The 18025-nt window shown below is 36.2% G+C and overlaps 1 protein-coding gene across 1 annotated transcript in view; it reads right to left on the bottom strand.

Annotated features, from left to right (window-relative positions):
• Nucleotides 1–18025, bottom strand: part of LOC118908135 (coiled-coil domain-containing protein 150-like) — a 43061-nt gene that overhangs the window by 1662 nt on the left and 23374 nt on the right. The window contains exons 2-4 of the mRNA XM_057503752.1: nt 16509–16629; nt 16080–16257; nt 11522–11635 (exon numbers count right to left, since the gene is read on the bottom strand). Of these exons, the coding sequence (XP_057359735.1) occupies nt 11522–11635; nt 16080–16257; nt 16509–16621 (405 nt within the window). The 5' untranslated portion in view covers nt 16622–16629. The remainder of the gene's footprint in view (nt 1–11521; nt 11636–16079; nt 16258–16508; nt 16630–18025) is intronic.

Here is an 18025-nt window from a genome sequence, read left to right as displayed (position 1 = left end):
GTTTCACAGCTAGTTTATCAGCCAGTCTCAGGAACAGCAGTAATTTAGATCAAGGTCATGTGTTTATCATTTCCATTCTTTTTCAATAATTTTATTTTACATGTATCTCTAAACAGTATATTGTATTATTTGATGATATTCATCCATGTTAACATATAGTTCTATAGCCTCTTATGTAAACTGCTTTCTAAACTGGTAGAACTACTTTTAGGAAAATTTGACAAACTCTGGTAAAATTCAAGATATGTGCATCCTACAACCCAGTAATTTTCTTCCCACCAATTATACCTAGCCTAGGAAATCTTCTGCATATGAGTACAAGGAGACACATACAAGAATTCATGATACCAGCATTGTTTTTAAGCAGTTGGAAACTGCCTAAATATCTATTAACAGAATATGAGCAGAAAAAAAGGCATGCATTCTCTTTAGGATTATGAGGATAACTTCAAATATTATGTAATTGAAGTCTAAAAGGTTTAGGTAATAACATCAGACTCACTAACAAATTTTAAATTTATTCCATTCCCAGCCAAATTTTGGTTTTAGGTTGGCTATGAGCACTTAGAGATTTTTCCTAAGTACTTAAGAATATATTTCATTCCTTTCAGGAAAGATAAGGACAAAATCATGGGTCATAGCTTCAATAGCATTATTAGTTTTACAAAGGAGAAAGTTCTTCTGTACCTGTAGTTATCTATGCACCCAGCCTATACTACTGACTATCTTTGCCAGTGAGAATTAGGTAAGAGAGGTGTGTTTCTCCCTCTCATCTTATAGGTGAATAGATGAAACTCAAGAAAATTAAGATTGCTCAGGGTTACACAGGTATAGATGATTATACTTAAATGCATCACTGCCTCTGGAAAATATTAATTAAAAATGCACAAATAGTGATCAAATAGCTTTCTCTTTTTTACAGGCACTGTTCCACAACCAAGGTTTATCAACTGCCCTTAAGATAGCCTGCCATTTCTGGGCCTGTTCTCTTCAGCTAATCTATGGTAAGCACCTTCAGCAGATGAGATGAGTTACAACTGACATGTCTGTCAAGCCGCTAGTAGATTATTTATAAAATCAGCTCAATACAGGCATACATCAGAGATACTGGGTTCAGTTCCAGACCACAGCAATACAGCAAATATTGCAAAAAAGCAAGTCAAATGATTTTTTTAATTTCCCAGGACTTACAAAAGTTATACAGTGTAGCTTATTAGGTATACAGAAGCAGTATGTCTAAAAAAAAAGATCCATGTATATACCTGAAAGAAAAAATACTTTATTGCTAAAAAATGCTAAACATCAGCTGAGCTTTCAGGCATCTGTAATCACTGATTACCGATCACCATAACAAATATAATGAAAAAGTTTGAAATGTTGTGAGAATTACAAAAATGTAACAGAGACATGAAGTGACCAAATGCTGTAGAAAAAATGATATCGATATTAGCACACATAATGTAGGTGGGGAGACACAGGAAAGGCAGTATATACAGAGAAGACAAGTAATGATTCCATAGCATCTTACTATGCTGATGGACAGTGACTGTAAGGGGACACGTGGGGGGACTTGATAATGGGGGGAGTCTAGTAACCCTAATGTTCAAGTAATTGTACATCAGTGATATCACAATTAAAAAATTAAATAATTAAATAATATCTATACATTTATTTGATGCAGGGTTGCCACAAACCTTCAATTTGTAAAATCTGTATAAAGTGAAGTGCAGTAAAATGAGGTATGTCTGCAGCTGCCAAGCCTAACTGGACTTCACTTCATCCCATGTAGTCTAGTGATCCTTGACTATTGCTGCACATTGGAATCATCCCATAGCTTTCAGAAGTACTGAACCCTGGGGCCTACTCCCCAAGATTCCAATTTAATTGCTGTAGGGTGCAAGCCTTGTCATTGTGATTTTTTCCCTCATATTTTATTATGAACAATTTTAAAGATACAGAAAAGTTGAGAGAATTTTACTGTGAATGTATGTACACCCACCATCCAAATTCTACCATTAACATTTTTTGTACTTGCTTATCGTCTAACTATCCATCTTTCATTTTCATTTCCTCTATCCATCCACTTTCCTTTTCTGTTTTTTTTAGTATTGATGTACAATAGTATATTGTTTTCAAATATAGAACACAGTGGTTCAACAGTTACCCCTGTTATTAAATCCCCACCCCCACCCCCTCCAGTGAGGCTACTATTTATCAATGTAGGAAGACGTTATAGAATCATTACTTGTATTCTCTGTGCTTAACTACCATCCCTGTGACCAACGTATATTATGGTTGCAAATTATTGTGCCCCAATATCCCCCTTACCCTCCCTCCAACCACCAACCCCTCCCCCCTTGGTAACCACTAGTCCCTTCTCAGTGTCTATGAATCTGCTGAGATTTTGTTCCTTCTGTTTTGCTTTGTTTTTATACTCCACATATAAGCAAAATCATTTGGTATTTGTCTTTCCCGCTTGATATACAGTCTTACAAAGGTTCACATGAGAACATTGTGGTTACTACATTCCCCCCTATTATCAAGTCCCCACCACATACCCTATTACAGTCACTATCCATCAGTAAGATGCTATAGGATCACTAGTCTTATCTGTGCTATACTGTCTTCCCTCTGCCCCTCCCTGCCCGCCCCCTGCACATTATGTGTGCTAATCTTAATGCCCCTTTTTCCTCTTATCCCTCCCTTCCCACCCATCCTCCCCAGTCCCTTTCCCTTTGGTAACACTTAGTCCATTCTTGGGTTCTGTGAGTCTGCTGCTGTTTTGTTCCTTCAGTTTTTGCATTGTTGTTATACTCCACAGATGAGTGATATCATTTGGTACTTGTCTTTCTCTGCCTGGCTTATTTCACTGAGCATAATACCCTCTAACTCCATCCATGTTGTTGCAAATGGGTAGGATTTGTTTTCTTCTTATGGCTGAATAATATTCCATTGTGTATATGTACCACCTCTTTATCCATTTATCTACTGATGGATACTTAGGTTGCTTCCATCTCTTGGCTATTGTAAATAGTGCTGCGATAAACATAGGAGTGCATATGTCTTTTTGAATCTGTGATCTTGATTTTTTCAGGTAAATTCCTAGGAGTGGAATTCCTGGGTCAAATGGTATTTCTATTTTTAGTTTTTTGAGGAATCTCCATATTGCTTTTCACAATGGTTGTACTAGTTTACATTCCCACCAGCAGTCTATAGGAGGGTTCCCCTTTCTCCACATAGTCGCCAGCATCTGTTATTTCTTGTCTTTTGCGTAGAGGCTATCTTAACTGGTGTGAAGTGATATCTAATTGTGGTTTTAATTTGCATTTCTCTGATGGTTAGCAATGTGGAGGATCTTTTCATGTGCTTGTCAACCATCTGTATTTCTACTTTGGAGAAGCGTCTGTTCAGGTATCTACCCATTTTTTAATCGGGTTATTTGTGTTTTGGGTGTTGAGGCATGTGAGTTCTTTATATATTTTGGATGTTAACCCCTTATCAGATGAGTCACTTATGAATAAATTCTCCCATATTGTAAGGTGCCTTTTTGTCCTGCTGATGGCATCCTTTGCTGTACAGAAGATTTTAGTTTGGTGTAGTACCACTTATTCATTTTTTATTTTATTTCCCTTGCCTGAGGAGATGTGTCCAAGAAAAAGTTGCTCATGTTTATGTTCAAGAAATTTTTGCCTGTGTTTCTTCCTAACAGTTTTGTGGTTTCATGACTTACATTCAGGTCTTTGATCCAGTTTGAGTTTACCTTTGTGTATAGGGTTAGACAATAAATTGGTTTCATTTTCTGACATGTAGCTGTCCAGTTTTCCCTACACCAGTTGTTGAAGAGGCTGTCATTTCCCCATTGTATATTCACGGCTCCTTTATCATACATTAATTGACCATATATGTGTGGGTTTATATCTGGGATCTCTATTCTGTTCTATTGATCTATGGGTTTGTTCTTGTGCCAGTACCAAATTGTTTTGTTTACTGTGGTTTTGTAGTAGAGCTTGAAGTCAGGGAGCATAATCCCTCCAGCTCTGTTCTTCCTTCTCAGTATTTCTTTGGCTATTTGGGGTCTTTTATGGTTCCATATGAATTTTAGAACTGTTTATTCTAGTTCATTGAAGAATGCTTTTGGTGTTTTGATAGGGATTGCACTGAATCTGTAGACTGCCTTAGACAGGATGGCCATTTTGACAATATTAATTCTTCCTGTCCATGTGCACAGATTTCCTTTTTTGTTGTTTTCTATAATTTATCTCATGCGGGTCTTATAGTTTCCAAAGTAGAGATCTTTCACCTCATTGGTTAGGTTTATTCCTAGGTATTTTATTCTTTCTGATGCAATTTTAAATGGAGTTGTTTTCCTGATTTCTCTTTCTGCTAGTTCATTGTTAGTATATAGGAATGCAACATATTTCTATGTATTAATTTTGTATCTTGCAACCTTTGAATTCAGCTGTTAGTTCTAGTAGTTTTTTGGTAGAGTTGTTAGGGTTTTCTATGTAAAATGTCATGTCATCTGCAAATATTGAGAGTTGAACTACTTCCTTACCAATTTCAATGCCTTTTATCTCTGTGTTGTCTGATTGCCTTGGCTAGATCCTCCAGTATTGTGTTGAATAAAAGTGGGGAGAGTGGGCATCGTTGTCTTGTTCCCGATCTTAGAGAAAAATCTTTCATCTTTTCACTACTGAGTATGATGTTGGCTGTGGGTTTGTGATATATGGCCTTAATTAGGTTGAGGTATGTACCTTCCATACCCATTTTGTTGAGAGCTTTTATCATGAATGGATGTTGAATTTTGTCAAATGCTTTTTCAGCATCTGCTGAGATGATCATGTGATTTTTGTCTTTCTTGTTGATGTGATGTATGATATTGATGGATTTTCTAATATTGGACCATCCTTGCATACCTGGAATAACCCCACTTGGTCAAGATGGATGATCTTTTTGATGTATTTTTGAATTTGGTTTGCTAATATTTTATTGAGGATTTTTGCATCTATGTTCATCAGGGATACTGGTCTGTAATTTGCTTTTTTTTGTGTGTGTGTATGGTGTCTTTGTCTGGTTTTGGTATTAGTGATGGTGTTTGGAAGTGATAGAATGAGTTGGGAAGTAGTCCCTCCTCTTCTACTTTTTGGAATACTTTAAGAAGGATGGGTACTAGCTCTTCTTTAAATGTTTGATGAAATTCAGCTGTGAAGCCATCTGGACTTGGGATTTTGTTTTTAGGTAGTTTTTATTACCAATTCAATTTCATTGCTCTGGTAATTGGCCTGTTCAGATTTTCTGTTTCTTCCTGGGTCAGTCTTGGAAGGTTGTATTTTTCTAGAAAGTTGTCCATTTCTTCTCGGTTGTCCAATTTATTCGCATATAATATTTCATAGTATTCTCCAATAATTCTTTGTATTTCAGTGGTGTCCATTGTGATTACTCCTTCTTCATTTCTGATTTTGTTTACATGTATATACTCTCTTGATAAGTCTGACTAGAAGTTTATCTATTTTGTTTATTTTCTCAAAGAATCAGCTCCTGATTTCATCTATTTTTTTCTATTTTTATTTTTCATTTATTCATTTTATTTATTTCTGCTCTGATCTTTATTTCCCTCCTTTTACTAATTTTGGACTTCATTTGTTCTTTTTCTAATTTCTTTAATTGTGACTTTAGACTGTTTATTTGGGGTTGTTTTTGTTTTCTGAGGTAAGCCTGCATTGCTATGTACGTTCCTCTTAGATCTGCCTTCTCTGCATCCCACATGTTTTTGAGCTGTTGTGTTTTTGTTTTGTCTTCATATATTGCTTGATTTCTCTCTTAACTTGGTCATTGATCCAATGATTATTTAGAAGCACATTGTTTAGCCTCCAGGTGTTTGTAGGCTTTTTTGTTTTCCTTGAGTAATTTATTTCTAGTATCATACCTTTGTGATCTGAGAAGCTGTTTGATACAATTTAGTCTACAGCAGTTCCTTTAACATATTCTGTAGGTCTGGGTTGGTGGTGGTAAATTCCTTTGACTTTTGTTTATATGAAAATTATATAATCTCTGCTTCAAATTTAAATGATAATCTTGCTGGATAGAGTATTCTTGGTTGAAGTTCCTTCTGTTTCATTACATTAAATATATCATGATACTCCCTTCTGGCCTGTAAATTTTCTGCTGAGAAGTCTGCTGATAGGATAATAGAGTTTCCTGTATAAATAATCTTTTCTCTCTCTCTGGCTTCTTTCAATACTCTCTCCTTGTCCTTGATTATTGCCAGTGTAATTATTTGTCTTGGAGTTGTCTTCCTGGGGTTCCTTTTGTTAGGGACTCTCAGAACTTCCATGATCTGAGTGTCTGTTTCCTTCCCCAGACTGGGATAGTTTTCAACAATTATTTCCTCAAAGAGACTTTCTATCACTTTGTCTTTCTCTTCTCATGGTACCCCTATTATGCGAGTATTGTTTTGTTTCAATTGGTCACACAGCTCTCTTATTATGTTTCATTCCTAGAGATCATTTTTTCTCTGTTTTATGGTTCCCTAATTTCCATATCATTTACAACTTCTTCAACCTGTGAAAGTCTGCTATTAAATCCCTCCATTGTATGTTTCATTTCAGATACTGTATTCTCCAGCTCTCAGTGGCTCTTTTGCAGATATCCTATCTTTTTGTTGACGTCCTCCCTGAGATCATGAGTATTTTTCTGTAGATACATGAGCAAGTTTATGAGTTTTACTTTTAAGTCTTCATTTAGAAGATTGGTGATGTCAGGTTCATTCAGCTGTCTTTCTGGTATCTAGTCTTGTAGTTTTGTTTGGACCATATTCCTCTGTCTCCTCATTTGGCCAATTTCTATGTTTCTTCCTATGGTGTAATAGCTTTATGAAGGCAGCACCCTCTAGTGCCCAGAAGCTCAAGACACTTTACTATCCACTGCAGGAGCCCCAGCTGTTGGCCTGTAGTATGTGGGGCTGCCTTTCTGTCTGGCTTGCTGTGGTCTGATTCCAGGTGGGCAATTTGCTTCAGTCGCACCTTTGTGATCAGTGTAGAAGTCTCATCTGGAGTTGCTATTGGCAGGCTATCCTTTGCCTGGCCTGCAGCAGTGGCAGGGGCTTCAGGGTTAATGGGGTGTGTGGGCTTGTATGTGTGTCTGCCCAGGCCCGCAGCACAGAATTTGGCTCCCCCCAGCTCCCACAACTTCCCCTCCCAGGAGGAAGGAGCTCCAGGAACTGACTCCCACAGGCACTTCCCCACCTGGTCTGAAATGGGTCTGAGAAAGCTGGTAGCATCACCCTCTGCCTATGCAGCAGCAAAGTCTAAGACCACTGCCAGGCCAAGTGGGCCATCCGCAGGCTGTGCACGCCGGGAGGAGCCTGAGACTATGTTGCTAGTGGTGGAGATAGAGTGTCTGGGGCTCCCAAGTGTTCCTGAACTCCTGGGCTGAGGGTGGGCTGGGGAGGCATCATCCACCTGCCCTTTCTCCTGAGCAGAGAGCTCCATCTAACCCTCACCCCGCTGGCACCCCTCCCACTGTTGGGAAGTCTTTCAAACTGCCTGCTCTGCTTTTGTCTCAGGGGGGCCAGTAGAGTGTGCCTGTTCTCCACAAGCAGCTGAAATCTCAGCCTTCCTGAGTGTTCTGCTGTCTTTGTTGTCCAGCCCCACTCATCACCAGAGTACCATGTAATGTGGGCTCGTGCTCCCAGAGGAGATCTCCAGGGTCAGGTGTTCAGCAATCCTGGGCTCCTACTCCCACCCTGCTCCATTCCTCTTCTTTATCCTGTGGGCTGGGGGTGGGGAGGGCTTGGGTCCTGCTGGATCTCTGCTTTGCAACTTTACCCTTTTCTGTGAGGCCTTCTTTTCTTCCCCAGGTGTAGGTAGTCTGTTCTGTAGTCTTCAGGTCATTTTGAGGTTTAGTTGTATTTGCTATATTTTCATGTTTTATGTGTTTTTGGGAGGAGGTTTCTACCTTGCCTTCCTACTAAGCCATCTTTTTTTCCCTCCAATTCCAAACTTTTCTTTTTCTATGATTCATTTTAAAGTGAATAGCAGACATATACTTCCCACCATGAGGAACATCAAAAGTTCTCCAGGTGACTCTAATGTGTAGCTAAGTCTGACATCCATTGATTTAAACTTTGTGGTTTCCACTGGAGTTGGTTCAATGCAGGCCTAGCCATATCAGTGGCAAGCTTCCTGCTCTGTGGGTACTATGGGGACAAACCCATAGGAAGCAAAATAACAGCATCATCCCATTCACTCAAGTTTATGTGATTACTTTGAATTTCAATTTCTGTGGTTATTTCTGTGTTACTTTTTATATGTTATAAAAATTCATCAGCAAAGACAGCATTAGCTCTCAACATTCTCAGTGAATGATCATGCATAAAGTAGTTTTAATAAAGCTTCAAGTAATCACAGAATGGCTTTGGCTTCACAATTTCAGGCTTCAGTATATGATAGGTATCTGAATAGAAGTCACCTAGATTTTAATGAGGCAACAAAATTAGGTAGGTTCAAAGACTTGTCCACAGTTACAGAGTTAGTAGAGCAAGGTTCTCTCAAAATGCAGCAGTATTTAGCTTGACAATTAGCATAAAAAATGTAGACAAAAATCAGAAAACAAAATCTCATACCTGGAGTATTCCTTTTTCATAGGTAAGTTTACTTTCACTTTCAGTAATTTTTCCCAAGACCTTTTTACCTTTTGCTGGGCAAGCTGATAAGGCAAACACAGGTATCAGTATCTTTAGGCATAAAATGGAATATCCAATTTCCTTTTTAAACAAGTGTTTATGCCCTTAGCATTCTATAGTAATGAAATCAGCATTCATTTACTTGCTCCTGCTGCCTCTTAGTTTTTCTCTAGATAGCTGATCACAGTGCTAATGTGCAACATGTAGGGAGGCTGCTAATGAAAGTATGAGTGCTTTACAAGTGCCACAGTGTGTTATTCTTTGGTCATTAATTCTATGTCTGTTATATCTATTATTCTTTTATAGTTACAATCCAACCCAGATGTGAGGTGGTTGTATCAGTGGTTACAGATATGCAGTTTGAAGATTATATGGTTCTTTATGAAAAAGGGAGCTGGAAATTATTACAAGTACTCAGACAGTGGGAGATGCTTCAGTTTCTATAGTAAAAGGAAGTGAAAAAAAAGTTTATTGGAAACTGGCATTATTTGAGGAAGCACTCAACAGTGTTTTCTGAGACAAATAATACTGAAGGTTCTATATTTCATAAATTTTCTCATTCACACAGCATTTGATAATACTAGTTTTTTTATATGTCTTTTTCCTCAGTCTTTGTCAGAAGAAATATGTACAAAATAGTTTTCTTTTGATTACATTTTGTTTTTATTGGCACTTCAGGAACAGTATTAGTGATTGATTATATTTTTACTTTCCATAATCAATTTCAGTGTTATATCTTAATAACAGGAAATACTGATATTTGCATATATCAGAGTCACCTTCACAAATCAGTTGTGGGGATAATACAAAAGCAAATGTGAGAACACACATTCTTAATCACACAGGCCAACTAGCTGCACTATGGATTACTTGTGTAAAGCTTGAGTTCAAAGTCTTATTAATGTTGGTAAATATCCTATATTGACATAATCACTATTTCTGGTTTAGATTTGCTTAATCTGTGAATAATAGAACAGGGGGTCTTTTGCTTATTTAAAGCCAAAGAATTTAGACTTTTGTTTTGTGTTCAACTTAGGCAAGTTGAAAATGATAAAGCTACAAATTTAGGGATATTAATCTACCTAAGAGTATTCCTACTATCTAAGACATAGTTACAGCTATTCTTCAGTCATCAGTGCACTTTACTTCAAGTATTGTATTTTCCAAATAGAAACAAAAACACATTCCAAACTAAATTATTATATAATAACATGTAATTCACTTTTTTCTCTCTTCAAAATATTTTCATAATAGCATATGTCTACGAGAGGGCACACTTGTGTGAAGCATTGTTTCTCCTTGCTGGTGCCTCGGCTAGAAGAACTAGGCCTTTTAGACATTCTAGGCTTGATATACACACTCACATGTATATCTCCAAAAATCATTAAGAAATCATACTAGAAGGTAGCTCTGAATGAGAATTTCAAGTGTTAAATCTCAAAGAACGAAAAAATACAGCAAGCATGGAATGGCAATAGGTTTAATAATATTGCTAAGATTAAAAAAATAATTTCTGAGATCTTGATTTCATTCCTCAAGACTCTTACAGCCAACTGGAGCACTAACAGGTGGCCTAGGCCAGAGAAGATTATATGGGGAGACCCAGAACTGCAAGATGGAATTTAGCTGAGGCTAATCACTGGGAGACCATAATCAAGAGGTTTGGTGAGCAGGCAGGAATCAATATCTAGCAAATCACTGGCTCTATCTCTAAAAGTCATAAGTGGGGTAAGGCCACAAACCTGCTCCCTGGTAGTGGAGGCATGAAAAGATCAGGCATACTGAGATGTAGTCTTCCAGTGGGACCAAAACCAGATGGGTAGATAAGCCCAGCTAAGGTCTAGCCACTAAGAAAGGACATGGGTAAATTTTCAATCTTGTAGGAGGGAGGGTTGTCTGAGATAAGACCAGGAACTAGAGCTAATGTACCTTGTTGCTCCAATAGGAACTTAAAGGCTTTTCTTCTGGGACAGTCAGATACTGAGAGTTCAATAACTATCTTATCTACCTGCTACGTGCTTTACATTTGTTAGTTTACTTAATCCTCAGACAACCTCCTAAGAATAGTTTTATTATCCCCACTTTGACAGATAAAGAAACTGAGGCTCAGAGAGGTTAAGGATCATACCCAACATCACAGCCAAAACTGAAACCTAGGCAGGTGGTTCTCAAGCTATGATAATGTAAGAGCATTTAAGATCTACCCTCTGTAATTTTTCATAGGTAAAGTAATGAGCAGCTTATAATAAAGTTTGAAAGTATTTAGATCAGATTAAGGCAGATTCACATTAGGGACTTCTATGGAATTTTCAAAGATGATTTGAATATTATAGAAGCAATAATTCTTTTTCAAGCATTCAAAAGCATACAGGAAACTTATTAGCTGCTTAACAGAACAATCATCTCTTTAAATCCCCTTCATTTGGAGGTGTTTTAAGAACTCTACCATTTGCAATGCGTTGACCTTGTCAAATAGCTTTTAGAAATCAGACTTATTACTGATTGCCCAATAGAGGGACCTGTCAGACAGCAGGGGGAAATACAAGTTTGTTTCTCATTGTTAATGGAAGAGGAAATATTTTAAAACATTAGAAATATTTGTGCACTGTGTTCAGCAGTGCAGAACATCTGTGTAGGTGGTATTTAATATCTGCCTTAAATTTTTGTTTTCTTAATCCTTTATTGTTTGAATACTCTAGGACTGTGCCACATTTAGCTTGAATTATTTGACTTAATGATAATTATTAAGACTCAAAGGAAGAAAACCTATCTACTGATGGCTTTTTTTTTTTAACTCAGTCATTAATTCTTAATTTATACTGACCTTTTTATACCCACCCCATGGTAATCAGAAGTGACTTGCTGAAGTTCTAGGGAAGCTATTTGATCTGCCAGGTGCTTATTCTTTTCCTCTAGAGTCTGAAGGTTGTGGGTTAATGCATTTATGTCTGCCTTTGAAAAACAAAAGGAGAAAAGGAATCTACTCATGCCAGATCCAAAAAAATTATCTTATTTTAAAAATGACACTTTTTTACCAGTAAAGGCAGCATCACAGCAACACAGGTACATATACAAATATGCATTTTTTGTTGGTTACTCTCTGGTTACCTATAAACCAAAAGTATATAATGAAAGAAACAATAAGGGCATTAAAATAGTGCACTGGGAATATTTACTTACCATAAAAGAAGGCAGTAATTGGGCAACAAAAAACACATATAAATATTATATGCTTATAAAAAAACAAATAGTAACGTGGCAGATGTAAATACTATTTATTTCTGTATTTAATAATACAGAATATTTAAGAAAAATCCTGTAATTATGTTAAATACAAATGGATTAAACACTCCAACTGAAAAGCAAAGATAGGCAGAATGAATTTTTTAAAACTTTCAACTGTATACAGTTTATAAGAGGCACACTTTAGACTGAAAGACACAAATGGGCTACAAGTATAGAAAAAGACGTATCATGTAAACAGTAACCTGAAAAGAGCTGGAGTGGCTACATCAATATTAGACAAAACAGACAATAAGACATAAATCTGTGAGTTAAAGAAGAATATTACTTATTGAAACAAGGATCAATCAAGACATTTATAAATATATATGGATTTAACAACACAGTGCCACAATACATAGGGCAAAAACTAACACAATTGAAGAGAAATAAATGATTCAACTATAATAGTTGAAGACTTCAGTATCTTACTTTCAATAATGGATAGAACAACTCAGAAGATCAATGAGGAAACAGATGACTTGAATAACATTATAAAAGTAGATCTAACAGACATCAATAAAACACTCCTCCCAACAACAGAATACACATTTGCACATGAAACAAATTTCCAGGATATACCATATGTTAGGCCCTAAAATAAGTCTGAATAAATTTGAAAGGACTGGAATGATACAAAGTATGTTCTCCAACTACAATGAAACAAAATTAGAAAACAATAAAAGAAGGAAATTTGGGGAATTCACATATATGGAGAAATTAACTCATTTCTAAATAAACAATGAGTCACAGAGGAAATTACAAGGGAAATTAGAGACTACTTTGAGATGAATGAAAGTGGAAACATGACAAAATGAATTGTATGCAGGTAAAGGGGTACTTAGAAATTTATAGCTGTAGATACCTATATTAAAAAAGAAGAAATCAATAACCTAAGCTTCCATCTTAAGAAACTAGAAAAGAAAAGAGCAAATTATACCTAAGGCAACAGGAAGAAGAAAATAATGATTAGAGCAAACATAAAATAGATAACAGAGAAATATTAGAGAAAATAAGTCAAACCAAAATTTGGTTCTTTGAAAAGATCAACAAAATTAGCAAACCTTTATCTGTATTAGCCAAGAAAAAATAGAGAAGACATAAATTATTAAAATTAGGAATGAAAAAAGGGTATTATATAGAACTTACAGAAAGGAAAAAGAGGGGATATTATGCATAATTGTATGCCAATAAATTAGGTAGCCTAGATGAAATGGACAGATTCCTAGGAAGACCCAAACTACTGGAACTGACTAAAAAGACAAAGTAGAAAAATATGATAACCTATAACAAGTAAAGATATTGAATAATATTTAATAACAAGAAACTCCCCACAAACACCTAGAACCAGATGGCTTCTGGTGTGTTCTACAAAATATTTAAAGAAGAATTAACACCAATCCCTCAAAAGCTCCTCCCAAAAATAGAAGGGGAGGTGTGGGATTAATATATAAATCAAGTATAGAAATCAAATGTATAATCATATATGACTTGATTATTTTTCCTGTAATTCCTGATAAGTGATCAGGAACAGAACAAACAAGACCAAAACAGTTTCTGTGACCTAACTGCACTTGCTATTGTTTCAATACCTTGTAAGACGTCGCCCCCCAGGAGACTGGAGACTGCCGAGGATTAAGTTTAAAGTTAGTTAATGGTTGTCTATTAAGTCCCCCTTACAGAATTCTATTGTTGTTAACATGTATTTGCTCAATAAATACGAAGGGTGCCCTCTCCACACCACTCTTGCGCTGTTACGCTTTGAGTCCCCTGGCTGGTCCTTTCAGGTCTTCGATATCTCATCGCATCTCCCCGCTTACCTGCGGGTCAGAGACAGGGAGGGACCGACAGGGAGGAAACACTAAACCATTTTAGGAGGCCAATATTACTTTGGTACCAAAACCAAAGATGTCACAATAAAACTATAGAACAATACCTTTTATTAATATATATTCAAAAACCCTCAACAAAATATTAGTAAACCAAATCAAACAACACATATAAATGATTATACACCATAACCGAGTAAAATTTATCCCCAAAATGAAAGCTTGGCTCAACATTTGAAATCAACCAATGTAATACACCATGGTATAAAGGATAAAATCCACAAGATTATCTCAATAGACATAGAAAAAAGTAATTGACAAAATTCAACACACTTTCATGATCAACATTCCCAACAAATTAGGAATAGAAGGGAATTTTCTCATCCTGATAAAGGGCATTTAGAAAAAGCCCACAGGTAACATCATACTTAATGGTGACAAATAGAAAGTTTCCTCTCTAAGACCAGGAACAAGACAAGGATGTCTGTTCTCACCACTTCTATACAACTTTGTACTGGAGGTTCTAGACAATGCACTTACATAAGAAAAAGAAAAGGCAGCAAAATTTGAAAGAAAAAAACCTATATTTGCAGTTGACAGATTCTTACATACAGAAAATGCATAAGAAATTATATTAAGATTGCAATACTCCCCAAACTGATCTACAGATTTACCACAAACCCTGTCAAAATTCCAGCTGTCCTTTTTTTCCAGAAATGGAAAAGCTGACCCTAAATTTTATAAAGAAATGCGTAGATAAATCCAGCAGAGTTGAAACAATCCTGAAAAAAACCAGGTTAGAGGCCTCATACATCTTGATTTCAAAATGTACTACAAAGCTACAGTAATCAAGATTGTATGGTATTGGCATAAGGTAGACATATAGACCAATGGAATAGAATTGAAAATAAAATTCAATAGAATCTTAATTCTAAAATTCAAAGTCCACATATATGATGATATGAATGGTGTTTAATTGATCCTGAAGTCAAGAAACAGTCAAGGCTTGATGACTCTATTGAAATCTGTTTTTATTGGACTTATTGTCTGTTTTTACTGGATTTATTGTCTGAGATGGGCTAATTTTCTTTAATTCTCCAGATACATTCTTTACATATACTCTCTAGATGATAGTGATATATAATCTTTACTTCAAATTTTGAAATGCAAACAGCAATGTTTTAAAGATTTTTTTTTGTTTTATTTTAATTAGAATTGTATTTGTTTCTCTGGTCATTGTTTTCAGAACTCAGAAAAGGGTACCTTGAAGATAAAGTGGCAGGTGCTAATAGATATGTAGGAAGCCTAAGTTAGTTTTTTTTAAAAAAACAGCATTGTCAGCAATCATCCCTTTGCCTCCCACAGGCCCATTAGATCACTCTCAGGGGACTTCCTGGCTGAACTACTCGGTGAACACTAGGGCCAGACGCAGAGTGGACTCACTGGCAAAAATCAGATGCTGAACAAGCAAATGTCCTCAGAAGCAGCAATGTGCTGCAGTGACTGAAGTGGACTGAGATGCACTCAGGTGTGTGGCTTCTTTATCCCCCAACATCTTGGTACTCAACAAAATGACCCATGTCCTCATTAAGGTAAGCTGATATAGGAGACAGTGATAGGGAAGGGAATAAAATATGGTGAAATATCAACAAAATGTGTAGTACCTTGTTTTTAGCTAATTCCTTTTCCAAACTGCATTTTTCATGTGCTATTTCTTTCTCTGTTTTATTAACTTGCCAAAAAAAGGAGGAAGAAAGAAATGGGCCAATTATAAAGCAGTGGACAGGCTCTACTATAGCAGACATACCCTGCACGCCAATTAATATCTACACTGCAGAGATACCATATCTTCTCAGGAAAAGGGTCCCTCAGGGAGTCTCTGAGGCAGAGCAGACTTCACAAACAGCCCTAAAATTAGAAAGACATGTCTGCATATCAGAGTCTGCTGGTATCTTCCTAACTAGGAAGACAGGGCTGTTCCCCCTAAACCTCCATTGTCCCACTCTTTCAGGGGACATCAATTTTTAAAATCTGACCCCCTAACTAACATGAGAATGTGTGAATTGTTAGTTAACGTTCACAATGCTGTATAAAGGTACGCTATTTGGCACGGACTACTTCACATGCTAAAAGGCATAGATTAGCCATTTAAAACTTTGTTAATAGCAACTCAGACAAACTGTATATGGATTATATTTCTCTTCTTGCCTTTTGCATTTAAAATACAATGTTAAAACAAGATCACCACCACAACCAGGAGATAATATAAATCTGCTTTTACCTACCTCTCCTTGAAGTCTTTCTTTCTCCTCTAGCGGAGACTTCTTCTCTTGCACTGATGCTTCTAGTTCACCTTGCAATCTTGCAATAGTTGATTCAAGTAGCTCCTTTTGCACAGCTGTTCTCTTCTCAGCATCCTGTGCTTTCTGGATACACTCGTTATGTTCAAGGATTAAATGGTCCCTGTAAGAAGAGAACAGGAGATATGAAGGCTAAATGAAAGTTCTTCTGTAACAGAAAGACTAAATGTTCTTAAAGAACATATCTGCCTGAGAGCAGTCACCAAAGTGTTCTAAACAAAACTAGTTCCTTAAGGGCAGAGTCATTATTTTATCTTTTGGCTGACTCAGCAAAAGTAGAAATAAACATTTTCATTAAAGAAATGCAAATGCAAGAACAAAAGATACAAACGATGCTGCCCACAGTTTACTCACAGATGTGCTTGGAGTTGGGTTTTCTCATTCTGAACAGCCTGTAGCTCACTTGTGATACTGGCATGGGCTGCATCCAACAGTAAGTTTTGTTCTTGAAATGTCTGTGTCATCATTTTCTGCTCTGAGTGTTAGGCGTAATATTAAAAGCTGAGATGCCAGAAGGTCATTTGATAGGGTATTGTTCAAAATAACTGATCAAAGATACTAAATTCAATTACAAAAGACAAAATTTACTTACATAAGTGAAATTTCTTCTTAAAAAAACTAATTTTAATGACCAGTTTTCTTTTTGTCTCCATCCTGACCTGACCATATTTATCATTTTATAGCTCTACTAGCCAACAGCCAAGATATGTTATTTACCCAGCCTGCTGCAAACTTTATAAAGTCTTAACAGGAACATAGTTTTAGATAAACAATTATTTTAAGAATATTTTTGGCACTTTTTAAAGTAAAACAATATCAACATATGTAAAAGGAAAGGATTCCTCTACCTCTATCTAAACTCTCCTCTTTCAAGTAATCCCACTCTCTAGGGAGAATCATGTGAATTGGTGTGAATTCTTTTGAGAATATATGAAATTGTATTCAGGTATTGTTACAGCAAGAGTGCTATAATTGTTTTGCACATTTTCTTTGGCTCACCATTTTGGAATTACCAATACATAACATTTTTATACACACTCCCTCCACTAATATTGGATAAAGCTTTTGCAAATATAGTATATATTAACAATTGCTTTTGTAAACACATTTTAAAACATTTTTAATAATATTTGATTGCAAAGCAAACCTTCACACCTTCATAAAATGGTATCATGCTTGTGTAATATTCCAAAGTTTTAGAATGTTTGTAACAGCGTTACTTACATATGTCACTTCATTCAATCTACTAAACTTTAAACTCCATGAAAATAGGGATTTTGTCTTAATGACCCCTATAATCCTATCTAGACCTAGGATCATACCTGCACAGAGTAAACATTAAATGTTTATTGAATTAATGGAAAATATTGACTATCTGTTATGTGCAAAACATGCTTAGCCTTATAGCATATAACAAAGATATATAAAACAATGTTCTTCCTTCTAGGAAGCTCACACATTATACAGGAAGTAAGCCTGGCACATAAATTTACCATAGAATGCAGAATAGAGAGACAGCATAACATAGTGATTAAAAACATTTACTCTGGGGGCAGACCTAGGTTTAAATCCAGGTCTACCTCCTTACTAGTTAGGTGACTTCAGACAAGTTGACTAACTTCTCTAAACCTCATTTCCTTTCCTGAAAAGTGAGGATAAGAAATATCCCTTCACATAATAGCTGCTAAAATTAAAGGATGTAATATATGTAAATTCCTTAGCACAATGCTTGGGTATATAGTAAGTATGGTCCAAAAAAAATGAGAGCTAGGAGTAGAAGTTGAAAGAGAAAACTGATCCCGTCTGGTTCGTGTGATCAAGATTCCTGATGAAAGTGAGTCTTAAGGAATGAAAAGAATTTCAAATAGTTG

Source organism: Manis pentadactyla, chromosome 6, assembly GCF_030020395.1.
Source record: "Manis pentadactyla isolate mManPen7 chromosome 6, mManPen7.hap1, whole genome shotgun sequence".
Classification (NCBI taxonomy): Eukaryota; Metazoa; Chordata; class Mammalia; order Pholidota; family Manidae; genus Manis; species Manis pentadactyla.
This window is presented reverse-complemented; position numbering and strand designations above follow the sequence as displayed.